The sequence below is a fragment of the Trematomus bernacchii genome, unplaced genomic scaffold, assembly GCF_902827165.1.
Source record: "Trematomus bernacchii unplaced genomic scaffold, fTreBer1.1, whole genome shotgun sequence".
Lineage (NCBI taxonomy): Eukaryota > Metazoa > Chordata > Actinopteri > Perciformes > Nototheniidae > Trematomus > Trematomus bernacchii.
This window is the reverse complement of record NW_022987739.1, coordinates 26,487,388-26,514,649: the sequence shown is the minus strand read 5'-3', so window position 1 is coordinate 26,514,649 and position 27,262 is coordinate 26,487,388. Positions and strand designations below refer to the sequence as shown.

The window sequence follows — 27,262 nt, the reverse complement described above, 5'->3', positions numbered from 1 at the left end:
ACGTGAAATTACACTACAACGTTCATTAATCAACGACAACGTTCATTAATCAAAGTCACTTCCAACATGCAAGTTCTAATGGATTTTATGCAATGATGCATTACTTTTGCAATGTTCCTGTCAGAAGTGCTTAAAATGTTATCATATAACAAAAAGGGAGAACAATGATACTAACCTGGCTTTTAAACTCAGCTGCATCGTTGATTGATTTATTCCTTCATTGAAAGAGACGCATTCAAATAGAAGAAAAATGGAAAAACAAACACGTTTTCTCTGGATGTATTCCAGTGTCTTAACATAATACAAAAGAACAGCATGTGCACAATCATTCTTTATAAGATATACATTGAAATCCATTGCACACCTTGATACCATCTGACTGAGAAATGCAGGAGTGTTTTTCTGTGTGTAAACCTCAGAAACCTAAGTATAGTGTTTGGGTTGAAACACTTGAACCGGGTCCAGAAACCTCTCGACAGGCAGCTGTGATGTTGGACTCGATCAGTGTTTGCACAGAACTCTCTCACAGGAGGATATTTGAGAAAACCTCTAGAGCACCTGAGAATTCTCCCTCTTTTCCGAAAAGGCTGCACAGTTCCAGCTCTGTAAACTGAGTGTGTGAAAAGGCTGAGGGGTTCTCACGCGTCCAAACCCTGCATCTTCCTTAACTGGGAAAGTTGGTAAATGTAACCTAAATAACATTTGTCTTTGAACGTTTTTCACTAGTTTTGAATCCCTTGACTTGTATATACTCCCTCTCCCTCTGCTAATTACTAACAATAACCATTCTCCAAGTACTTTCCAGATAACTTAAGAGCCAGAAAGTGCAAAAGCCAGAGAGTTGACTCATGGATATTCACCCCTGACAGAGATGGCCTTTGTGCTGTGGAGGCGTATGAAAACATTGCAGCTTTAATGTGGAAACTGTTACACGGTCGATTTCAAGCCTAGCTTCCAATCTGTTGTGTCATCTCGTCCTGGTCTCTGAACGGGTGTGTATCGTGAATACCAATAGGAGAAGAAATAGGGAGGATTCTCCGGCAGAGGTTTCCAGCAGTTTGTGAGGCTCTTGTGAGATGTTTAGTGCCGTGAGGAACGGACACATATCTGGCCTCCTTCTCCTTCCTGTTTTTCCGCTTTCTTGCTTTTCCTCTCGTCCGTTTCCAACGCTACCTGGCAGCCAGATGTTTTGCTCCTGCTGACTGTCTGTCCTTCAGTCTGTCATCAGAGTCTGCAGCACAGACGCACATTCTGAAACAAATTCATCATGTGTCGTAAAGAGTACCAGCTCTCTGTCTGAGGGGGTTAGGACCCGAGTTGTTGCTTTTATTACATTATAAATTGACCTACAAGCAGTGCATTCAACCATGAAAACTCAAAAGCTATATACATTTGCTTTAAATTAGCCAAACCAATGGAAGTGCTACTGCATTGGCTTCAAAAAGGTCCAAAATGTCTTGCATGCAGAAGTGAGATTTGATTTATTCTGACTTTTTGGCCAAGGTGCAGTCGTAACAGTTGTGTTGCAGGGACTGTTATATTTTGGATGATGGCTAATATCTTATTCCGTTCAGTCGGATGGAAACATATCTTGAGGTTCAGCCTTTCCAAAACAACTTTTCACTGTGCTAAAAATACATTTATTTAGCAAAGGGAGGCCAGCGACTGTATTAAAGGTCTGCAATGAATCCAACAGCACCATCAATTTCATTTATATAACCACAATAACAATACATCTAAAAACAAATTCCCCACATACACAGACGTTTCATAACTTACTGTCTCTCTCTCTCACATCTCCTCCATGTTGACTTTTCCAAATGTGAGAAAAACCAGCGTACACTCAGTCTGACCTTTCATATCTGACGGCTGTTCTCTGATAAACGGTGTCTCTTGGGGAGTGAAAGTCTTCTGCTGAATAATGGCATGGCTTAGTGTTAAGTATATATGCATGAGGTTAAAGTGTCACTACAGAAATTGGTCCATCTTAGAGGAACCTTTCAACACCTTTTTAATCAAATTAAGACTTTTTTTCAGGGCGTAAGTCATATTAGCATTTCCTGAGTTTGTGTTTGCTTGTGTGTTTGGTGCAGACAGCGCCCACAGCAGCAGCACTAAAGGAGAGCGTCTGAGCGCCAAGATGAGGTCACTTCCTGGATCCAACGAGCCGTACGAGGCCAGCAGCCCAAAAGAAATAGGTGAGGAATCACAAGTCCTCTCTCTTCTCTTCTGCAACCAATTACATCAAATAAACTGCGTCTCATTTATTCTCTTTTATCTGTGAACCGTTTGATTCAATCAAAGTCAATCAGACTAAACTGTTTTCAACTTTCATCCAGTAACATGACTTATGAAAGGCCCTAAACTGAAGACTCTTTATTCAACTCAATCTCTCTTTTCCTACTAAAAAAACCAACAAAAAAACAATTGTCTATGTCCTCTACAACACTTCTGCTTTCTGATTCAGAGGATTTTAGTCAAGAGTGCACAACATACTAATAAGAACACATCAATTAGCATAATATGTCCTCTTGTGTATTCAGCATCACGTTCAGCCACAAGCAGCCGACATTAAGAAGCTCTTGAATGCATGCACTCACCGTGACTCACCGCTTTGTTAATCTAGGGTAGGAATGTAGGTGTGCTTTTTAAAGGTCACCTATTGTGCAAAATCCACTTGTTCACGTCTGTTATACATCAACATGTGTCCCCTCTTCCTCATGTCTCTTCTACATCAACATGTGTCCCCTCTTCTTCATGTCTCTTCTACATCAACATGTGTCCCCTCTTCTTCATGTCTCTTCTACATCAACATGTGTCCCCTCTTCTTCACGTCTCTTCTACATCAACATGTGTCCCCTCTTCTTCACGTCTCTTCTACATCAACATGTGTCCCCTCTATTCTTCAATGTCTCTTCTTCTACATCAACATGTGTCCCCTCTGTGTAAAGAGATTCTGAAAGTTTCAGGAAAAAAGATTCTCTCTCTTTTTGTCCTGATCCATTTTATAAAAACCTGTCTGAAAATGAGCTGATCAGATTTTGGCCACTTTATGATGTCATAACGATTTGTTGGCTTGTGTAACCATTAGCCAATCACCAACCAAGGTAACCCCCCCCCACCTTATCACCTGAATCTCCTCCTAGAGCACCATTGTGTTCTTTTTAACCAAATATCTCTCAGAGGGGCGTGGGGAGGGGCTCCTTATTTTCATCTGAAGTAACAGACAGAGAATCAGCACTTTGGAAACAGGGCTGAAACAGAGGGGATTATGGGATGCTGCAATGATCTGTTTGGTGTTTGGAGCCAAACACTTCAGAGACATGTTTGTATATATCTGAGACCTATTTTATTTTTTATTTAGCCTTTATTTATACAGGTGTAAAATCTCATTGAGACACAAGGTCTCATTTCCAAGAGAGACCTGTCAGTGGTAACACTACCACACAAAGTTACAGACAGACAGGACACTAAACACAGAGGCAACACTAAAATACAACATCGTAAAAAAAGTAGTCATTGAAATCCATATAAAGTATTCAGATATAGCAGGTGCAAACACCCACATATGATTTCTCCAGCTTTTTTAAAATTAGTTTAAAATCCGTGATGGGTATCAAACTGGTCAGCTTAAGTTCCTGCTGAAGTGTGTTCCAGGTCGAGGGGGCAGAGTATGATATGGCTTTTTTCCCAAGCACCGTGCGAACTGAGGGGACGGACAGAGTGATGTAATTTTGAGATCGTAGGCTATAGCTGTACTGTTTGTGTGATATGTAAGTGGATATGTAGAGGGGCAGCAGTCCAAGCATAGCTGTATAGATGAATTTGTACCAGTGCAGTGATCTGCGCATTGATAATGATGTCCAGTTGACTAAAGAGTACAGCGTGCAATGGTGTGTGAGGGGTTTACAGTTGGTTATGAACCTCAGAGCCCCATGGTAGACAGCGTCCAGCAGATGAAGGGAGTGAGCTGAGGCGTTCATGTACACAACATCCCCGTAGTCCAAGAGCGGCAAAAATGTGGCAGCTACAAGCCGTTTCCTCGCACTTGTGGAGAAGCAGGCCTTATTTCTAAAAAAGAATCCCAGTTTTAATTTCAATTTCCTTAAGAGATTGTCAATATGTGGTTTGAAGCAGAGATTTTCATCTATAGTGATGCCTAAGTATCTGTAGGTGTTAACAGCTTCAATGGGGTTATGCTGTGCAGACATGATGCAGGGAAGAACAGTTGGTAACCTTTTCTTATTGGAAAACAACATGACTTTTGTCTTATTTGAGTTTAACACCAACCTAAGGTGGAACAGATGTGACTGAAAAGTGTCAAAAGCAGACTGCAGACGTTCAAATGCAAGGGCAACAGTGCTAGCACAACAGTACACAACAGTATCATCTGCATATAGATGTACAGAGGCATCAATACTTTTACCCACATCATTTATATAAATAGTAAAAAGGGTCGGTCCCAAGACCGAACCTTGAGGAACACCTATAATATATTGATGAAAGACAGTATAATAGTTTAACTTCTAAGACCAAATGTTATCAGTAAGCGGGACTCAGGACATGTTGATACTGAGTAAAGCTTGTGTTCCTCTGGTGCAGATGCGTCCTACGTGGACCCTCTGGGGCCGCAGATGGAGAGACCGAAGACGGGAGCCAAGAGACGCGTGGAGGACGACGACTTCGCAGACGAGGAGCTGGGAGACGACCTGCTGCCGGAGTAACTCCTTCTGACTGTCACCTTTTTATGAAAGGCAAGAGCACAAACTAGACCCCAAGACCAAAGCATTTTATACTCTGTGAAATGAATATTATTAGATAAAGATGTGACTTTTCCACTTCTGAGTTAAGAAGTGAGATGTCTTTATCTCTTTTCAGATCGCTCATCTCTGCCTTAAATCTGCTTGATAAACATCCTTTTTTAACATCAATATTTATACATATTCATTTGGCAGAGGAAGGCCTGTGTATATGAAATGAATGGAAAGGAGTCTGGCAGTCTGGAAATATTTTGACATTTTGTTTTGGCTATGTACTCCAACAGAATGAACTTGAAATGTAAGAAACAATCCCAATGCATTGAAAGTGTTGACGTTTAACTTCAGTTTGACTGTGTTTACATTGGGTTCTGATGAAGTGTTTGGAAATGATACACCTTTTGGACATGCTGTACTCCCAGGGGTAAACAAGGTCTTTATTTTAAGTCTGCATTTTAACCTCAATGTTACTTTTTTTTTATTTTTTTATTTTGAACCCAGTGTTTGGGCACAGAGCCAAAACAAGGAGTAACATATCGCTGTCGAAATATTTTCAACTAAAGTGTGTGTTTCCATGTGTGTGTGAGCCTGGGAACCTTCTGGAAAATACATCAACAACTTATGTAATCCATCCATTTCTGGTCCTGTTTGGTTTTACATTTTATACTTATTCCAAAAATGTTTATATGTAGTATAATATTTATTTTTGTTTGTTATATAATTTTAAAAATAAAGTATTTTATCTATTCAAAACCAAACTCTCATTCTGTGCATAATTACTTTCAGATAAAGCCATGAATGTGTGTCTGGGAGTTATTTTTGTGACGTTTTCCAAACAGATTACATTTTTACATTCCTTTGCATTTAGCTAACTCTCTATCCACAGCGACTTGCAATAAATAAAATCACACAAATCCAACCAAAGATTTAGTGAAGGGTAAACTGTATTGAGTTATGCTCTAACTGTCTTTTTATATGAATCATATTTTAAAGCTTTTTCCTCACATAAATCTGAATGCTGCACATCATAAAAAAGTGACAGGCAGTAATGGGGTCTTTGACAGAAGAAAGACACTACAATGGGCTTTTTAAAACAGTTAAACATGAGTTGTATGTATTAATGGTTTGAACTAGAGGTGATAATTTCTTTGTGAAACCGGAGCGGACAGAAGAGGTTGTTAAAACTGGATCTAGTTTATCTTGAGTGGAGTGAAGTAAACTCTGGTGTGAAGCCAGGATCCAGCAGAGAGAGAGCCAGCAGTCTGGACTTCCCACTCTCTCCCACTCCGGCCTCTTTTATCACCGGAGTGCGACTGGACTCTATCAGTGTGTCCTTCAGTGTGATTTAAACTCGTCCTGCTCGATGGATCAAGTGGTTTCAGTGCGCAGTTACGATTTTTTTAAAACTTTACGCACACTTCGGAGGAGAAAAGCAGCATGAAAACACTCTTGTTGGCATTTTTTTCTTAACAGTTAGCTGAAACGGGAAGTGTGAAACTTGCAACTCGGTAATTATTTCTCATTCTGAGTCAATTATTACACCTGGCGGCCCTGAGGACGAGTTGTGCCAAAATGTTTCCACAGTGTCCATGGCGGCGCGCATGTGCCTCGGTGTCCAAGATGTGGACTGTGACTGTGACACTCCAACATTTCACTGGATTATAACCGAGGGAAGTAGCTTCAACTGGAGTCATACTTTTAAATCTTCATATTCAAGAAAATCAAAGACGATAAAAGCGCGCAGGTAAACTTTTTGAGTTTTTGGCACACCACATCTCCATGTTTCCTCCACGGATCCTCGTGCTGCTGCTGCTGCTGCTGGGCTGGCCGCTCGGGGCGGTTCGGGTCCGGAAGAAAGCCACCAGGAACCGGTCTTGCCTGGACCTCCCGGAGGAGATCCTGGAGCAGATGTTCGGGCGACTCTCTGTTGGAGTGATGAGCGCTTTCCACCACGCGCTGGAGCTCGAGCCGCAGGAAAAACTCAACCTCACGTGCCCGGCCGCAGCAGCACGCGCTCCCGCCGACCGCAAGACCCGCCTCTCGGTGAACCTGCTCAGCATCTCCCCCTGGGCCTACCGGTGAGAGCAGGGGGATAATATGCTGTTGTTGGACCATCAATAAATAACCGTTTAAACTGGGTGATTGATTTACATAAATATTAATGGAGGATCATTTCAGTTTTTTCAATAGACATAGAATGTCATGTGACCTTATAACTATTACACTGGACAAACAAGACACACCTTTCCTTTTGGGATGTTAGTGTTATTTTTCAATTGTATGTGAATATGTTCATCAGTATATTTTCTTTTAAATATATGCTTCCGTGTCTTGTGATCTTTTGGCTCCTAATCCAAAACAGATATTATGACTTCACTGGTCAATTAAGACACACCTCTTTTTATTGGATTTTAGTGTTTCTTCTGCCGAATATTTGTATGCAGAAAATCACTTTTACTTATTTGTAAAGCTTCCATATCATTTGCAGGCAATATCATTTGACCCAATATCAATGCAGAAATGTATTATTACACTGGACATGTAGGACACACGACTTTATTGGATTTCTTCTATTTTATTTGAATGTTATTATACACATAATATATTCTTTAGTCCTAAGTCTCATTTCCTTTAAACAGCTTCCATATTATGGGACCTGTTAACTTCCATGCCATGCCAGATATGATTACAAATTACAACGCACTTCTTTATTTGAGTAATTTTATGAAAATTCTGCTGTTCTTTATTGAAAAGTATAGATTTTTTTTCAATTGCTTCCATTTCTTGAGTCTCAGTGACTCCAACTCATGTAGCATTTGATAACTACACTGACTGCACCATGATTAAGGTTCTGCAGTTTCTTCATTGAAAAGTCCCATTTCCTTTCAATAGCAATAAGGTGACCCAATGAAAAACTGATATGTTAATTGTTTTCACCCCAGGATCTCCTACGACCCAGCCCGGTACCCCCGCTACATCCCGGAGGCGTACTGCCTGTGCACGGGCTGCCTGTTCGGGCCCTACGGGAAGGAGAGCTTGCGCTACCGGAGCACCCCGGTGTACGCGCCCTCCGTCATCCTGCGGAGAGCCGGGTCCTGTTTGGGGGGGAGACACTCATACACCGAAGTGTACGTCTCCATCGCGGTGGGCTGCACCTGCGTCCCCCTGCAGGAGAAAGATAGGGAGGTGGCGGGCAACCAGAGCCTGAAGAGAGCCGAGAGCAAGGCCGGGTCCAAGGGGAGGAAGGTGTGAAGGAGCAGAGTGTGGGACTCTGGATGAGTTTTATACACCTGACCCACTTTCTTTGGGTCATCATCTTCCACCAACTGACATTTGAAGCAATTTAATTTAATTGTACCTGCAAATAAGAAGCTATCATTAACAGTCATAGGGACTATTTGGATGATAAAGGGTTTAGCACGGAGTTTCTGATCTTCACATAGAAGTAAATAAGGTCAGTTTTTGTGTCTGTTTCGTTCCTAAATAAGATTTTATATCCAGACCACTTTAATCTAAACTTGGATTTGGCCTTCGAGAACCCAAACTTGATGATTTCTTGACTACAAAGATTCAAGCTTCATTGTCAAATGCTCAAACGTTACAGTGCAGTTTTTGACAATGAACTGTCATAGAAATAAGGAAGAAAAGTAGTGCAATAAAAACAGCACAATTTAAACAATGGTGCAAGCAAAATGCAGGAAAAAGTAAACCGTGTGCATTTAAGATCGAATACAATACATGAGAACATTATTTGTAATTTGGGTGGACCCAACCTTTTAAAAGTAAAAGCAAACGAATATTGAACGATGGGATAAAATGTCTCATTATCACCTATAACCTGATCAATGCTGCCACCTACTGATGTAAAAACGGTTTTCACACTTAAATAAAAAAACTTCACAGCAGCTTTTACAACAACAGAAGAATTTAGTAAAACATTTGAATATGTCCATCGTCATTTTCTACAGTCAAAGATTCATGGTAAAATATATTTAATTAAAAATGATATTAAAAACATTTGAGAAACTGAACCACCAAATATTTGCTGTTTTTTTGCTTGAATACTAACAGAAACTACTAACCAACATTTTCCATGTTTTGAATAACTGTTTTTAGCCAGCAGATGACGAAGTATTTGTTCATCTTTGAGTCCTTCATTCACAAGTTCAGGATCAGTCCAAGTCGTCCCCCCTCCTTCATGCTCTCTCTCTCTCTCTGGACCAATCAGAGGCTCAGGACAGCAGTCGAGACGGATAGTTGACGAAACAGCGAAACTCGTTGGATAAGTTTTTGTTGTGTTTTGGCAGGAAGCTGCACATTTTCACATCCAGAAGCTCTTTGGCCACTTTCTCCATGATGGCTCCTGTAGAGTAAAAACATCAGATGTTAAGAATCAGACATTTGTGACACGGTGAAACATTAGGGATAATGAGAGTACATCATTCAACCAAATCTTTATCATAGGTCTAGTCTTATTGAAACACAAGTGTGTAATTATTGGATATTAAATCTTTAAAAACGTTTTTATCTCACAGCAGATTAAATGTTTTTTAGAAGAGTCTCTCAAACTGCAGTCCATTGTGTTTAGTCTCTGTCACAGATTTATCTTAAATAAATCGTCTTTGTGACTTTATATTGTAATAAAAAGTCCCCCCCCCTCTCACCTGTGCACAGCAGCACTTTGCCTTTGCTCAGGTACTTCACGGTTTGGGCCACTTTAGTCAGACATTCCTCTGAGAGGTACGGCGGGTCGGCGATGACGAAGTCGAAGCTCTGCGGCGGCGCGTTGGAGAGGGCCAGCGGCTCGTTGTAGTCGTAGAACAGGAAGTCCTCGCCGTACGTGGAGAAGCGCCGGTCGTACTCCAACACGACGGCCGACACTCGATCAGAGCCGGACACCGAGCCCTGCTTCAGCTTCTGGTAAACACTGGGAGCGCTCACACACGCTATCCTGCAGGGGAAGAGAGACAGACATAGGAGATGAAGCTTTAATGTCTGGTTGTGATTGATTGATTTCCCAGAAGCAGAGAGAGGACTTTCTTTCTGCAGCTGCCATTTTGCACCAATGTTCAGAATCAATCCATCATAGAAGAGAAATATCATTGTTTATACACAAAATCAGAAAATAGACAAGAAAACAAAGGCAGCAGAATGTGAGTATTAAACAACGCCCTCGACGAGAAGCTTAGATTTAATGCAAATGTATCATATTGTTTATCATCAAAGTCATAGTATAGTATTTCATAAAAAGACACTGTAGTCATGAAGGTTATTGTAAAGGACCTCATAACAATGTTTTATGGCGTGGAAAGTGTAAAAACAAATAGAACAGTACTTCATTAAATGAAGTGTGTGTGTGTGTGTGTGTGTGTGTGTGTGTGTGTGTGTGTGTGTGTGTGTGTGTGTGTGTGTGTGTGTGTGTGTGTGTGTGTGTGTATGTATGTGTATGTATGTATGTATGGGTATGTATGTATGTATGTATGTATGTATGTATGTATGTGTGTGTGTGTGTGCGTGTGCGTGTGTGTGTGTGTTTTTACCTGCCTCCCTCTCCAGCCTCCCGTACGGCCTCCTCTGCTAGCTGAGCTGCCGTCTCGTCACTGTACCAGAACTGACTCAGGCTCTGCAGAAACACAGACAATTACTACTAACACTCTGAACTTTAATAACTGATCAACAACGTTACATCAGTTCATCTGATCGCATGCTATAAATCAGGGGTGTCAAACTCAAATACACAGTGGGCCAAAAAATGGGTACTAGTCGAGGGCCGGACTGGTTCAATGTTTATTGCAAAACTTATTGAAATGAACTTATTGCACATATTAAACCTGGAACTAACTAAGCTTAAATTATTGCCTATAAAAACAACATTAAACATTAAATAATCAGTTGCATTCATTTCTTATGGCTCTATCTGAAGCTTTTCCGGAGTCATTTCTTATGATTACATTTTTCCACAGGCCAACAACAGCTTCAAAAAAACTATTTCCCTCAAAGAAAAAACCAAACATGCCCTGTTGTCGTGAGAGAAAAAGTGCAGAAGGAAACATCCATTGAAACTCAGTGTGCAATGTTTGGGGTCAGGCTCTGAGCTGAGGAGACCCTCAGGATTGAGTGAAGGTGTGCGTGCAATATACCGGAGGGCCAGATCTAATAGTTATTAGAAATTATCCTGCGGTCCGAAATTAAATCCACCAAGGGCCGGATTTGGCCCCCGGGCCTTCAGTTTGACACATGTGCTTTAAACTATACAGAGTTTCACTTTAAACCTGACCAATAATGGATTAATGACCTCGTGCCAAGACTGACATTTAAAGTTCACAAAAGATGTAGTGTTTTAAATATATATTTAAAAAAAATGTACTTTAATTTAAAAATGTTATTGGGTATTTTTACATTTTTCCCGGATGTCTTCTAAATATTTATCCCCGTTTTTTTTCCCTCTTGCTCTTAGATTCAAGATTCAAAGGTTTTATTGTCATATACACAAAGCTACAGTGTAGAAATGGCAATGAAAGTCTTCTGACCTGAACTCCTCCAACGTTGCAACATATATAATAAAATACAAAAATACAAATAAAAAATAGTGCAAGAAGTATTTCACACCGTCTCTGTCTCTGAAGCACTTCGTAAACTTGTTTTTGAAAAGAGCCACATACTGTACATCAAGATTAAATGATCATCTCTTCTGAATCAAACAGAGAACATGTCACTAGTGTTTCTGTCTCCCTGAACATTTACGTTATTTAAAAAATGTTATTGGGTATTTTTACATTGAGTTTTTTTTCTTCCTGGCTGCTAGATCCTCAGAACTGTTACAGGATGTGTATTTTGTAACTTATTTTATTATAATTTCTGTATCTTTAACACTTTTTTATGCATGCTTCTTAGGTAACATTAAGCTGTCTTTGGCTCTTTTCTGCTGTAACAATGTACATTTCCCCTCTGTGGGACTAATAAAGGTATTCTGATTCTTAATATTAATCCCCATTTGTTTTCCTCTTGCTCTTAGTTGCACTGTATTTTACACTTTCTCTGTCTCTGAAGCACATTGTAAACTTGTGCTACATACTGTACATTATTTTGATCATCCCTTCTGAATCAAACACGTCACATGTCAGTCGTGTGTGTGTCTCCCTGGACTCACCCAGTCCTCCCCCACGGCCCCCACAGTGAACTGGTCTGATGCTGAGCTGCTGCTGGTGTCCCTGTAGAAGTCCTGCAGGGCGGCCAGCGTGTGAGCGGACAGCGCCGGGGCGTCTTCGTCACTGTCACTCATGGTGAGGAAGACCAGGATGAAGGATAAAAGGAACACAAATCCTGAAACAAAAAAAAATAGGTTGAAAATTGATTTTATTTTGGCTGGTTCAGTTAAGCTGGTAGGTAACTTGTTAGAAATCTGAGATATTACGATACGATAACACTTTATTTGTCAGATCAAGTCTGAAATGTGACTTGCATCACAGTAGCTCCATGTGTAACTTCAACATGGACAAATATCAAGACGCAATACATGAACAACAAACATTTAACATTACAGCACAATCACTGAGAGAAAACCTGCTCAAAGAGCCTTTAGCGTGCAAATATTAAATTAATTATTATTTGTTAACTTGTAGTAGACTTGACATGATAAAACTGTATTATAGCTAAATAAACATGTTCATATTTATTCAACATTTGGAGATGTATTTCTCATTTAGGCATAACCTTCAATCTCTGCAATAAATCAGATTCTGAAGTTGGTTTGCACATGCCAGGAACTTCCTTTGGTTTGTTGGTGCAAAGGCAAGAGACATATATAAAATAACTAAATGGTGTATAATGTAACAGCTTCCCCTAAATTGTTCTTGAGTTGTTGTTTATTTCCTGATACACTATGCTTCTACTTCACTAAATTCAGAGGCAGATATTGTACTTCTACTCCACTACATATTTATTTGACAGCTTTGCAGATTCCGATTATGAATACAACATATACAATTATGATGCACAGCTCTTTGTTAAGTAGTTACGATTAGCTCCACCTTCACCAGCAGTACATGCATGAATCAAAAGTAATGAACAATAATTGAATGTACATTTTATTCTGAAATGGGTCATTCTCCATAAAGAGTATTTTTCGTTTGGTACTTTTAGCACATTATGATGCTTACACTTTAAATGCAGGAGTGTCGCTTGTAAAATAGTTTGTTTACACTGTAGTATGTATTGTAGTTTTGTAGTATTTCTACTTTAACTTGTGTTTAATATCTGAATACTTCTTCCAGCACTGATGTTGCCTTTAAATAAATGAATGAAAGACCGCGAAGATCGTCGCTTTCTGTTCTGATAATAAACTGCGGATTAAATACAGTTAACTTCACAGATGAACTATGTGCTTGTTACAACATACACACAAAAGTAACAGTTTTAAAATAATGTAAAAGCTACAAACCTGATCAGAATCGCTGCTGCTGTGTTGTGGACATGTGAGTTCTAGTCGCAGCGTGATGACGTGGTACGGCTGCTTTTGACATAGGACAACACCTTTATATATACAGTCTATGGACAACACACTAACTTCAATTGATTTTACATTATCGCCAGCCGAAAAACACACAGGCTGTTTACTTGTCATCTGTAGTAAAATACACTATAGATATCTTTATGAATTTAGATTAAGAACTACTTTGCCACAAAATACACTAGGGTGCAGGAAATCAAACCTTAGAAGAATATGAAAAAGTGATCTGCGAATCCTGAGAAAAACATTTTAAACTCTATAAATAATATCTAAATTCAAGGCGTTTGGTGCAATTTGGTTAAATAACTCAAGGACTATAATGAAGTACACACTTTAGGTAGTCTAACTTGACTTTCAAGCCACTTTCTAATTGTATTACAATACATCTGAGGTCAATATTGCATTTCCAAGCAATTCACAAAAACAAATCTGAAGCTAATTTAGTTTATAAAGTTAAGAAGTTGGAAATGGAAGTTTTATTATAAAGTAAACTTCTCAGGAAGAGTAGTAAGTAGAGCTAAAATGATTTCTGATTATACTTACATGGTTTTTACTTAGTAATCATCTTTAATTCAGAACCTTTACATGTAAGAGCATGTTATTTAAGTAAATAATCAGATGTTTTCCTCCACTGTTAAGTTATCTATTTCATTGGAGAGTAGAAAGTATATATTTCTCCTCTATATGCTTCTGAAGAATAGCTGCTTGCTGTATCAGGGTATATGCAGGAATCCTGAAGTCAAATGTAATACCTTTTAAGACCTTTTTTTAAGACCCTTTCCATACATTTTAAGACCTCATCGCCACTTGGAGCTTTAACCGGTTACATTGGCGACACACTTTACCTCACATTTACTATATACAGTATTGATTGTCCTTCCTCCTTATCTTCCAACCATTTGGACGCAAACTTGCATTTCCCCATAACGATGTTGTTTAAAGGTCCCATGTCATGACTACTGATATATTTCCATTGTTGAGGTCTACTAGAATAGATTTAAATTGTGCAATTTTCCAAAATCACATTGGTTTCTCATACAGCATCTCTGTATAGTATGTGTATTCACTCTCTGTCCTAAACGGCTTGTTGGAGCTCCTGCCCCCCCCCTCCCTGTGAGCCCAGTGTGCTCTGATTGGTCGGGACGTTGCGAGGCTTGTTGCTGCTGCGAGGAGCGGACAGGTTTCCGTGTCGGCGATACAGAGAGACACAGCGAAACTCATCCTGAGCACACACAAACACTCACAGCCGAAGTAAAAACAATAAGTGTGGCTTGATATTGAGTAAGAAAAAGGTTTATAACGCTGTGAGAATGGGTCTGTGGAGAGCATTTCTCCACGATCCCAACTCATCTATTACCAGCGTTCAGGGAGCTCTATGCAAGTCAATGGGACTCCCTGTTAGTTAGCCAAGGGATCCTGGTGTGTGAGGTGCTCCGCGGATTGGTCCACTTGTTGTTGATTTGGGTGTTCACACGTCACAGAACCCAGGAAGCAAACAATGGAAAATGAGAAATCTCCAACGAGGCGTTCTGGGGCAGCATAGACAGGTCTTTCTGTGTTAGAGTTTTACTCGCTACAGGGTGTACTTTGAGGGTTTTTGACTCTGCAGACCGTTTACATGCAGAAAAACCTTCATAAACACACAAGGGGACGGGTAATAACCGGAAAAGCATGACATGGGACCTTTAACAACCGGCGTAAACGGACCTTCGCACGCTATCAAGCAGTGAGCGTGCAATGTCCTGTTCAGATGATGTCTAATCCAACGGGATGCCATGAATAAACTACACAGAATCACACTACACACCTACGCAATGATTACATTCAGGCACACTTTAAAATACAACCTCTTTGGACAATTTATTGAAAACAAGCTACAAAATGTAATACCTTGGAAAATGCCGTTTAATACTTTTTAATAGCCTTAATTTTCGCTAAATTGATTCATCAACTTTTAATACTTTTTCAGACCCCCCGGACACCCTATGTGTATGGTAGCCGAAATGCCAATATGAGGATAGGAACAATAACATTTATTACTGAAATAGATAAAAGACCACACATGACACCAGTGTAAAGAAAGCAGCAGAGGCCAGGACATTTTATACAATAAGTTTATGTACACTTTTACACTTCTTTAACAAAACAGTCTTCTAACAATAACCAGTCTAGGCTCTGAACGCGGAGGTGGCTCTGCTCCTTTTTATTTGGTTTGTTATTGCTGTCCTTCAGCTCAAACTGCTTTCCATCCAGTGTGTTGAAGAGTGAAACGTCGGTGTGTGTGCTGCTGTAGAAAAATACTACTGAAGTTAAATCTGCTAAACTTTAAAGAGACCCGAGCCTTTGAGTCCCAGAGGGAGGACGCTGCAATATAATACTACGACCCAAAGTAGAGAAAACATATCAAACTGCAAAAAAAAAAAGGTCAAAACAGAGTCGCTCCCTCTTCATCTGAACTTTATACAACGCTGAACTCGTACATCTCTCCCTGCCAATTAACTGGCATATAAAAACATTTCCGTCATGTTTTTTTTTTGTCTTTGAAAAAACATTTCTCGTAGATTTGAAAACATTATATATATTTACACCCTTTAGTGAATCTGATTTTGGTTTTCTGTCCTCCTGTGCCGCGTCTTTCAGCAACTCCAAAGACCGGCCATACCCTCATCACACGTGTGTGTATGTGTTTCTGTGTGTGTGTGTGTTTTTGTGTGTGTGTGTGCACCCCCTTTATTCTCGGCGAATGGCAGGCACAGTTCTTTTGTCAGTTGGTGTGTGACAAACCAAAATCTGCACACACAGAACAATCATCAAAACAAAGGCACTCTGGGAAGGATTGGGGCGGTGTGTGTGTTACTGTTAAAATGAAGTGTGTGTATGCCATGGCATTCTTGAAACAAAATGGCCCCTTTTTAATACTTTCAACTAAAAAAACCTCACTCTGAAAATAAACATCTCCTTCATTTATCAAAAACTGAAACTTTTTCTACCCTCAATGTCACTCGTGTGTGTGTCTGTGTCTCTGTGTGTGTGTGTGGTGCTCCATCTCCTCTTTTTGTCACTAAGGTGAACATTTCTCCAGGAATCCTCTAAAGAGTCCGTCTGCTTTGCACTTTAGTCTCCATGTCAGCATATCTTCATCATCTTCATCACTAAGTCTGTCAATCATGCTCGAGGGGCGGGAGGAAAAATACAAAAAAAGAGAAATCCGAGGAGTTGAGAAGCGGGTAAACATTCAGTGTGATGGATCCCTCCAGCTGCCTCGGCTACCCAGAGTTCTTAGAGGCGGAGCAGGGGGGGATCTTTTATTGATTTGTTTAAAAAATGAATTTAAATCATTCATCTATTGATTGGTTTCTTTAAAATGCAAAAGAACAACAGACAGGGTCCCAGGCGGAGGTTTCCAGTGGTTATTTGACGCAGAGCAGCCCCCCCCACGTTGGACACGAACTCCTCCAGGCTCTTCAGGAACGCCACCTTCTGTTTGCGGTCCATGGTGGGGGGGCTGCTGCTGGCCGTCAGCTTGTTGAAGGCGTCGGCCAGGCGCTGGTAGATGACAGCGTCTCTCTGCGACGACAGGAGGGCCTCCACCAGCTCTGAGTACTCCGCCTGAGGGGGAGAAACACACCAATATATTTAAGTACATATTTAAGTACATTTAAAGGCCCTGACACACCAAATTGACACCAAAGAACACGTCCCGAAGGACCCGATTGTTGTGTCGCCTCACGTCTCCTGCGTATTGGCCAAAAAGTCACACTGGAAGTTCACACCGCAAAGACTTCAGCCGACGGCCAAGTAGCACGTACGCACTGCGCATGCGTGAGTGGCAATAACTCTCCTTACCAGCAAGCGGCGGAAGTGTGTATTCTTAATTCAAAAGAGGCAACCGGAAGACAGACTGCGTGAAATACACAAACAACAAATAGCGTGCGTTCCATTTTCACTTTCGTCCATCACAGACTGTTTCACATAACGACTTATAATCGAAAACATGTTTAGTGCGGTACTGGAAAATGAAAAATAATAGCCGTCTGTGTGTGCCTTCTTCACTTCCGTTTCGCTTCTCATGCACTGATTCGCTAAGCTGAACAGCCAATCAGAGTGATTTCTTTTGCTGGGTAGGGCGACAGGACGCTCATCGACGGCCAGACATCTATCGACGGCCGAAATCGGCTCGGTGTGTCAGGGCCTTAAGAGTAGAGCTAACATTATCAGCTGATAGAGACACAAAAAAGTGTCTTGGTCACAATGTTTGTCCAGTAGAGGGCGCTGTTTGTTATAACTTTCTTGTAGCTATTAACATTAAGAACAGCATTTAAAAGGAGTCTCCTATCATTTCATCTCTTGACTTCAGGAAGTTGGAGTAAACCTCTGGAAGTTTTTTTTGTATAAAACCTCTGCTAAGAGAAGAAAATCAAAAAGAAAATCATTGATTGTCTTAAAAGCTTTTAGTTAATTCAGGGTATATGCAGGAATCCTGAAGTCAAATGTAATACATTTTAAGACCTTTTTTAAGACCCTTTCCATACATTTTAAGACCTCATCACCACTTCGAGTTCTAACCGGTTACATTGGCGACACACTTTACCTCACATTTACTATATACAGTATTGATTGTCCTTCCTCCTTATCTTCCAACCATTTGGACGCAAACTTGCATTTCCCCATAACGATGTTTAACAACCGGCGTAAACGGACCTTCGCACGCTATCAAGCAGTGAGCGTGCGATGTCCTGTTCAGATGACGTCAAATCCAACGGGATGCCATAAATAAACTACACAGAATCACACTACACACCTACGCAATGATTACATTCAGGCAGACTGTAGAATACAACCTCTTTGGACAATTTATATACTTATTGAAAACAAGCTACAAAATGTAATACCTTGGAAAATGCCGTTTAATACTTTTTAATAGCCTTCATTTTCGCTAAATTGATTTATCAACTTTTAATACTTTTTAAAACCCCGCGGACACCCTGTAATTATAAAAAAAACAACAGGAAAATGTACAATATCAAACCTTTTAAAACCTTGTAAGTGAGTTCCATTTTGTATTGCCAACCATTAGCTGTATTCATTCTCGTATTCTCTGATATCAAAGGGTTAAACTGCTGGAGTTCCCTGTTTCTGAAAGGTGTGTTTTGTATGCGTTTCCTCACCTGGTGCAGGCACACGAGTGTGTAGAGAGCTTCTCCTGCTGCCACCGTCATCTCTGTGTTGTGTTTCTGCAGGACCAGCATGTCAAACACCAGCTGGAGGCACAGAGGGTGTGGAGAGGAGAATTATTACAAAGCAAGAGAGGACATCCAAAATAGTGTTGAAAGAACATTTAGACAGTTTACAACAGTTCAGCAATTTATTTCTGTTTATTGTTAATGTTGGTTCATTATATAAAATCGCTCACAGACTAGCACTACAACCTCTTTTAGAGTTATTAAAAACTAGCGCTGAACAAAAGGGTTACTGGTTAACAACCGCTTCAGAATAGAGAGGACTGTCGTGTTGATATCTGGCCTACAATGTTTGGTCAAAACTGCTTATCATTTGAGGCAGCTGAGTATCAGAGTTCAATACTTTTATATTTAGTTTGATATGAGGATCTGATGACACACACACACACAACACAGACTACTGTATATCACCCCTTGCTGCTAAATACCAACAAACTATGTGCAATATATAAATGCCGTTAATAACTGTGTAATATATACCTGGCTGCTAAATCCTAAGAACAGTTACAGGATGTGTATTTTTTTTAATTATGTAACTTTTTATTATATCATAACTTAGTACTTTTTTAAAATGCATGTCACATTCTTAACATATGTAACATTAAGCCGTCTGTGGCTCTTTTTCCTGCTGTAACGACGCACATTTCCCCTCCGTGGGACTAATAAAGGGATTCTGATAAACATTGTTGATGGACAATCATGAAGGATAACTTAGGTTAATTTGTTTTATCGTGTCATTTTTTTATTACATTTACACATTTTATTATGGTAAGGTGTGTGCTATACCTTGAGGAAGTGACGGGTTGCGATGAAGAGCGGCGTGTCCTTCTCCTGGTTTTTAGCGCACTGCTCAGCGAGAGGAGAGAGAGCCTCCAAACACAGCTGGCTGACCTCCGAACTCATTCTGAACACACACGTTAAGGAGCACACACACTACGAAGTAATACACATTTTCTCTGTTGAGGGGCTGGACCAGGAACGAACACACACACACACACACACACACACACACACACACACACACACACACACACACACACACACACACACACACACACACACACACACACACACACACACACCACACACACACACACACACACACACACACCACACACACACACACACACCACACACACACACACACACACACACACCCACACACACACACACACACACACACACACACACACACACACACACACACACACACACACACACACACACACACACACACACACACACACACACACACACACACACACACACACACACACACACACACACACACACACACACACACACACCACACACACACACACACACACACACACACACACACACACCACACACACACACACACACACACACACACAGAGAGAGAGATAGAGAGAGAGAGAGAGAGAGAGAGTGAGAGGATACGAGGTCATTCCCAGCTCCAGGGAGAACATGAGGCTTTTGAAGAGTTCTTCAGGCAGCTGAGGGATCTTCTCTGGGAAGATCTCACAGATGAAGGTGATGAGCTTGTAGTACTGGTTACACAGGGAGGGGAACTGGAGGAAAACAAAGGACACCATCAGCAGGAGCTCACAGAACATCTTCATCACTGATACAGAACAATACAGTAGCCTGGGATTGAGCGATATGGCCAGCTGGAAATACGAGATAGCAATGTAGTGATATTGTGCGATAAACTCAAGATTGCGTTTGTGGTCAAGACAGAATTGCAAAAATCTCTACTCAGCACACATTTAAGATAAGATAGTACTGTTTGATCCCAATTTGGGAAATGTTTGTGTTGCAGCAGCATACAAAGACATGGCATTGTATAATACAAATTAAAAGACTAGAAATAAACAAGAAAGTAGAAAATATACATGTTGAATTTACAAATTAACAATAACAAGATATAAAGCAAGTTATTATATGTACATAAGTATGTGAGAGATGGAAAATATATATATATGTGTATCTCCTGTTTAAAGGTTTACACAGTCATATCACCAAACCCTAGTGTAGCCCTTTGTAGATGAACCCGTAAAACATGCGTGTTCACCTTGAGCAGGTCCTGAGACATGAGAGGGAGGACGATGTTGACGCCGTAAAGAACAACATCTGCTGCGGACACCGGTCGACTGGAGGCCGGAGTGCCCTGGTCCTGATTCCTGAACACCTCGTCTGAAACACACGGGGGTTTATTTATTATTTCTTTTCAACAGCATACAGTTGTTCTATCAGAGCATGTATCAAAAGTAGGTAAACAAATCTTCACGTTATAGAAAAATAGGTAGAGTAACAATGTAAATACTGCTTAACCACACAGGAGTTTAAAAATTGAACATTAGCAATGATAAGCGTTATTTATCTATTAGTTAATTTAACAGGGATGGTACACATTAATTGAAACTGCTGTTAAGGAGTTGGACAAAAGGCCTTTTTGCATCATAGTCCCTGGACAGATGTTGCAAAGTTAACCTCAAACAAACAAATTATAATATTTAAATAAAAGTTTGATATCTCGGTGGAAAATCAATCTCGTTAAAGTAAAAAAAAATGTGTTTGTTCTACGCCCCGTAATTTTCATGTCCCGTTATAAAGGATTCATAACATGTGTAATTTATAAAAGAAACCCCTCAGTCTGTAAAGGCCTTTTTATAGAAAAGAGTTCAGTCTAAATAAGATGGAAAATCAGTAAACAATAACAAATCTTGGTTTGTTTTACCTGTGTTTCATATTGAATTCCACCTGTCTTTCTTTCTGCCCGGAGAATATAAGGAGTCATTCTGATTCATGTATTCTTTCACCTAAAAAATTACTTTTTCATAAGAAAATGATTTCACCCTGTAAACTGAAATAAACTGATTTGTTCACATTCATTTTTCTCCATTGTCTTAGTGGTTTTTTTCATAGGAAGTATGTTTTCCAGATACAAGGATTCATTGTTTCTCAAATTGTTGACTTTTTCTTCAGAGTTTCGACTTTCTTTCTCAGAATTTTGACTTTTGTCTCAGAAATTTGACAAAATGTGTTCATGGGACTGACCGGTGTCGCTGAAGTCGATGAACTCCTTGGACAGCAGGTTGGTGAGCAGCTCCATGATGAGCAGCAGGTCCTGGTACTGCTCCTCCTCCGCCCCGGCGTCACAGCGCTTCCTGTTCTGGTTGTTCTTGGCGTAGACCTGAAGCAGCGTCAGACACGCCTCGTACAGCTTCATGCACTTCGCCTGGACCCGGACACAGAGGAGAGTTCACAGAATATCCCATATTCTATTGACATGTATACAGTCTTTTTCCACTACTTTTTAGTTTGTATTTGATTTGATTAGATCTATTTCGAATGTGTAAAACAATAATACAACAATTTAACATGAGAATTATTATACAATACAAAATTAAGCAGTGTCAAATTGATATACAAAAATATTACTGATTCTAAATTATGTAAAAACAAATAATCGACTTAATTACACATCCGAAAAGGGGTGGGAAGAAGTTTACACTTATTTAATCCCACCCCTTCTCCCAAAAACGAAATTACTAACATATATATATATTTTTTCTCTTAAAGAAATACTGTATTTTATTATACATGTTGCATTGTTGGAGGAGCTCAGGTCAGAATCATTTCATTGCCATGTCTACACTGTAGCTTTGTGCATATGACAATAAAACCGACACAGCTGAAGACACAAGTTAAGTTTAGGTTTCTGTGACCAGTTCTTGATTCATACATGACAGATCTGGTACATTCCTGAACTGATTAAAGTGCATCATCTTCATGGTATCCTTTCAGTTTTCTTAAAGCAGGTAAAACAATGGAGGTAAGATAAGAAGTCACTCACCTCTCCCAGGTAACAGATCTGCTTGTGAGCCACTTCCACAAACACCTCAATGATGAGGTTTATCGTCTCCGGCGTGTTGCTGTACACCTGAGCAACGACATGAAATGTTTTAGATGAAAATAATCCATGAACTAGTTTAGATTTAAGTATTTTAAAGGTCACCTATTATGCAAAATCCACTTGTTCATGTCTCTTCTACATCAACATGTGTCCCCTCTTCTTCATGTCTCTTCTACATCAACATGTGTCCCCTCTTCTTCATGTCTCTTCTACATCAACATGTGTCCCCTCTTCTTCATGTCTCTTCTACATCAACATGTGTCCCCTCTTCTTCATGTCTTTTCTACATCAACATGTGTCCCCTCTTCTTCATGTCTCTTCTACATCAACATGTGTCCCCTCTTCTTCATGTCTCTTCTACATCAACATGTGTCCCCTCTTCTTCATGTCTTTTCTACATCAACATGTGTCCCCTCTTCTTCATGTCTCTTCTACATCAACATGTGTCCCCTCTTCTTCATGTCTTTTCTACATCAACATGTGTCCCCTCTTCTTCATGTCTCTTCTACATCAACATGTGTCCCCTCTTCTTCATGTCTCTTCTACATCAACATGTGTCCCCTCTTCTTCATGTCTTTTCTACATCAACATGTGTCCCCTCTTCTTCATGTCTCTTCTACATCAACATGTGTCCCCTCTTCTTCATGTCTTTTCTACATCAACATGTGTCCCCTCTTCTTCATGTCTCTTCTACATCAACATGTGCCTCCTCTTCTTCATGTCTTTTCTACATCAACATGTGTCCCCTCTGTGTAAGGAGACTCTGAAAGTTTCAGGAACAAAGATTCTCTCTCTTTTTGTCCTGATCCATTTATATAAAAACCTGTCTGAAAATGAGCTGATCAGATTTTGGCCACTTTATGATGTCATAACGATTTTTTTGGCTTGTGTAACCATTAGCCAATCAGCAACCAAGGTAACCCAGTGTAATAGGGGACCTTTAATATTTGTTGAACCTCCTCTCCCCCCCTCCTCCTCCTCCTCCTCCTCCTCTCCCTTGCTCTTACCTCCATGAGTCCGATGCAGCTGGACAGGAAGTCCATGAGGAAGGAGAAGAGCTGCACCACGTTGTCGATCTGCGTTGCCTCGGCGATGCCGCACAGAGCCTCTAACGTGGCGATGATCTCCTGTTTGACGGCTTCCTGCTGGCTGATCTGAGCGAAGTTCTCCTGGTTGATGAGGTTCAGGAAGCGCTGCTGCAGAGGGTGGAGCACCTGGGGGGAAACAGGGGGGTTAATATACGACCGTAAGATGTGTTCATATGGGACTGACAGTACTTCATTCATCATATTCGTCATGTCGCTTAACATTTGAGAGTAGAAATGTAAGTGTCTATCTGTATTATATTTTGCAGAAAATTGACACATTTAATGGGACTATTTAATGTTTGTTAAGTGGTTTACTTAGGTACAGTTTTGACTTATACTTTACTTGAGTATTTTCATTTAATAGTGCTTTATTCTACTTATACTACATGACATTTCAGAGGGAAATATTGTACTTCTTACCCCACAATATTTGCAAGTAATGTTCTCCATTAAAACATATACAAAATATTATTATACATTACGATCTAGTAATTGACCTCCTTAATCTGGAGGGAAACAGGGGGGTTAATATAAGATGTATTCGTGTGGCACGTACGTCGCCACACATTTTAAGTAGAAATGGAAGTGTCTATCTGTACTTTATCTTGCAGTAAATTCACACATTTAAATGGGACTATTTATTTTCTTTTAAAAACTTGCAATGTTTGCATAAATAAAGTGCTTTACTTAGGTACTGTTTTGACTTACAATACATACAGTGTTTGGAAATCTGGACTTGTACTAGTAATGGAGTTTTTTTACTTTAATTAAGGATCTCAGTACTTCTTTCATCACTGCTGAAAATACATAATACCCATTTATAGGAAGCTGCTTTTAAGTGGTTTTAATATTGAAGTCTTTGCACAGACCGGTTTTATAATCTGAACTCAGTGGGGACATCCTGAACGAATCAAACTAACTCTGAGTGACTTGATGCTGACGGTGATTTCTCGGTGCATGTAGGGAGAGATAGAGATTGTAGAAATGTAACATAAGGGCTGTTTGATCAGTCGTCTGCTCCATATCTCCTCCTCCTCCTCCTCCTACAGAGCCATCCGAGTTCAGACACGCAGCTGCAGGAGCCGACAGCTGCCGTCCCGCCCCCCACCCCCATAATTACTCTGGAGTCATTGTGGCTTTGCACCCACATTTACTACCGTCAGCCTATTAAGACAAAAGGCCTGCAGGATCACAAAAGGGATCAAGTTCTACAGGCGGGAGGAAGGCTCCACGGGGAATATTACGGACTGCATCCATCACTCCTCCTCATCCTCAGACCTGCAGAGCTCCATAACTCTCAACATCACACACTTTGTTTAGGTGTGTTTTTAAAGGAGATTTAATGACAACACAAACTACAGCAATGATGAGTTATTTAGTTAATTATCAGACCTTAAAATGTTCGTTCTAGTCGCGTCTTATTTTCTTAGTTTTGGTTATTAGATCCTTTGTTTTAATTATAATAACATGTACTCCTACATGTATAGATCTGGCACATCACAGAGAGCAGTCAGACAAACCAGATGTTGTAGCCACTTTATCTGGAGGCACACATGAAAGTGAACGCATCTGAAATGTTGATAATAATCCTTCATTCAACTGGAAAACTGACCGTTTACATTTGAAGAGTTGAATTTGGCAGTTTTTTCTAGTTGTTTATCAAAATAGTTGAAGAATAATGTTTTTCTGTTTCTTTTTATTTCATTACTTAACTAATTAATTCGGCCTTATTTGTTACACTAATACAATGCACATTCTCAAGATATTGAAGTAACTGTTATTTTGTATATATTGATTGTTGTGTTTTTATTTAGGTCTTAAAGGTGGGGTAGGTAAGTTTGAGAAACCGGCTCGAGATACACTTTTTGTTATATTCCATGGAATGCTCTTAACATCCCGATAGCAATGAATATCTGAAGTGCTTTGACAAAAAATACATTAAAAAATATAATCTGTGGAAGCCGTAGTACTGTAAAAAGCACGACCAATCATTTAGCCGGCCCGGCTAAAATAACTGGATGGCCTACCTGCCTGTCAGCCTTCCATCTGTGCACAAACTTATATCGTGCCCTCATTGGTCATGTGCGCGTTCGTGTGTGTTGGAGGAGGGGCTCTGTACGGAAGTGGCAGATTTTGTCCGGCTGTGTATTTTCAAATTCTAGCGCACTCAAGCCGGTTTCTCCAAAATTACCTACCCCACCTTTAATGTGTGCACATGTACAAATGTGTCTTTGATTCTGTGTATATATATATATATATACACATATTTGCACACATGTTTTTATATACATTTGTTTTGTATTCGGGATTGTGGGAAACGGTATTTCGATCTCTCCGTCTGTACACACAAACTGGAAGATTGACAATAAAGTTGACTTTTTGACTTTTGACTGAAATAGTTGAAGAATAATGTTTTTCTGTTTATTTGTATTTAATTAATTAACTAGTTAATTCGGCCTTATTTGTTACACTAACACACATTACCTCAGCCCAGTATTGCTGCTTGGCGTCAGAGTCCATGTGAGCGAAGCCCCCGAGGACCAGAGCCTTCATCAGGGTCCGCTGCACGGGGCTGGACAGCAGGTGGAGGGGGGGGCTGCGGCTCGCAAACTGCTTCGCCAAGCTCCACCAACCCTCACACTGAACCACGATGTTAGCCCTGAGGAGGAGGAAGAGAAAGAGGAAGGGTCTGTTAGAGTCTGTGGTGAGGTAAGTTCTGATTATTACACCAAAAATACCTCAGAAATACTGGTTTAAAACGTTTTGATCAATTTTAACATTAATTCCACCATTGAAAATAAATACAGTTTTTTTTGGCACAATCAAATTTGGTTGATATCGATGTTTTGATTATCACTGAAAGAAAAAATAGATCCTCATAACGCTCTAAGGTGTTTCATTCCAACAAAAATGTGGAATGTTTTTATAACTTCATTAGAGAGCTGAAATGTATGACATGTGCTATCCTCAGCAAATATAAACAACACATCTATAATGTCCTGTGTCCTAACCCAACCCTCATCCCCTCTCTGTCCTCACCTCTCCCTCTTCTCCACCAGCGTCACCAGCAGCTCCACGGTGTCGTTGGCCAGCCCGGGCTCCGAGCTCCACACCGACAGGTTGTTTATCACCTTCTCCAGGAGATATCCCACAATCCACTGGGCTCCCTCTGTGTCCGCACCGAACGCTGTGATCAGGGGGATGCTGATCTGAGGAGGGGGAACAGTCGGAGGAAAAACATCTGGTGTTAAAGGTCCCCTATTATACTGTTTTTCATCAATATATTACAGGTCTCAGATATATACAGAACATGTCTCTGATTGGCTGAAACACCAAACAGATCATTGCAGCATTACCCATAATCCCCTCTGTTTCAGCCCTGTTTCAAAAGTGCTGATTCTCTGTCTGTTACTTTAGATGAAAATAAGGAGCCCCTCCCCACGCCCCTCTGAGAGAGATTTGGTTAAAAAGAACACAATGGTGCTCTAGGAGGAGATTCAGGTGATAAGGTGGGGGGGGGGTTACCTTGGTTGGTGATTGGCTAATGGTTACACAAGCCAAAACATCGTTATGACATCACAAAGTGGCCAAAATCTGATCAGCTCATTTTCAGACAGGTTTTTATATAAATGGATCAGGACAAAAAGAGAGAGAATCTTTTTTCCTGAAACTTTCAGAATCTCTTTACACAGAGGGGACACATGTTGATGTAGAAGAGACATGAACAAGTGGATTCTGCATAATAGGTGACCTTTAATATGACATAC

General features: G+C 40.3%; 4 protein-coding genes across 11 annotated transcripts in view; 2 read left to right on the top strand and 2 right to left on the bottom strand.

Annotated features, from left to right (window-relative positions):
• ift88 (intraflagellar transport 88 homolog) overlaps positions 1-5,504 on the top strand; it is a 29,264-nt gene extending 23,760 nt beyond the window's left edge. For 7 of the 8 annotated variants that reach the window (XM_034147203.1, XM_034147202.1, XM_034147204.1 and 4 more), the window contains 2 exons: positions 2,094-2,198; positions 4,603-5,504. In XM_034147203.1, the coding sequence (XP_034003094.1) occupies positions 2,094-2,198; positions 4,603-4,724 (227 nt within the window). In that variant the 3' untranslated portion in view covers positions 4,725-5,504. Of the gene's footprint in view, positions 1-2,093; positions 2,199-4,602 lie in introns of those variants that run through there. The other variant, XR_004557210.1, reaches the window with a different exon arrangement.
• Positions 5,505-6,086: 582 nt separating this feature from the next.
• On the top strand, positions 6,087-8,454 carry il17d (interleukin 17d). Its single transcript, XM_034146254.1, has 2 exons — positions 6,087-6,835; positions 7,700-8,454. Exons 1-2 carry the CDS (start codon positions 6,537-6,539, stop codon positions 8,007-8,009), a joined length of 609 nt encoding a protein of 202 aa, XP_034002145.1. The 5' UTR covers positions 6,087-6,536; the 3' UTR covers positions 8,010-8,454.
• A 278-nt stretch (positions 8,455-8,732) lies between these two features.
• Positions 8,733-13,252, bottom strand: eef1akmt1 (EEF1A lysine methyltransferase 1). The gene is made up of 5 exons (XM_034146252.1): positions 13,198-13,252; positions 11,908-12,080; positions 10,298-10,380; positions 9,422-9,708; positions 8,733-9,120 (listed from the first exon to the last, which is right to left on the bottom strand). The coding sequence occupies exons 2-5, from the start codon at positions 12,037-12,039 to the stop codon at positions 8,990-8,992; spliced, it is 633 nt and encodes a 210-aa protein (XP_034002143.1). The 5' UTR covers positions 12,040-12,080; positions 13,198-13,252; the 3' UTR covers positions 8,733-8,989.
• Positions 13,253-15,340: 2,088 nt separating this feature from the next.
• xpo4 (exportin 4) overlaps positions 15,341-27,262 on the bottom strand; it is a 64,153-nt gene continuing 52,231 nt past the window's right edge. The window contains 11 exon segments of the mRNA XM_034146269.1: positions 15,341-16,700; positions 16,702-16,875; positions 18,435-18,527; positions 19,293-19,410; positions 19,929-20,059; positions 20,563-20,684; positions 21,549-21,729; positions 22,348-22,434; positions 23,415-23,621; positions 25,980-26,154; positions 26,535-26,704. Coding sequence (XP_034002160.1) covers positions 16,677-16,700; positions 16,702-16,875; positions 18,435-18,527; positions 19,293-19,410; positions 19,929-20,059; positions 20,563-20,684; positions 21,549-21,729; positions 22,348-22,434; positions 23,415-23,621; positions 25,980-26,154; positions 26,535-26,704 — 1,482 coding nt within the window. The 3' untranslated portion in view covers positions 15,341-16,676.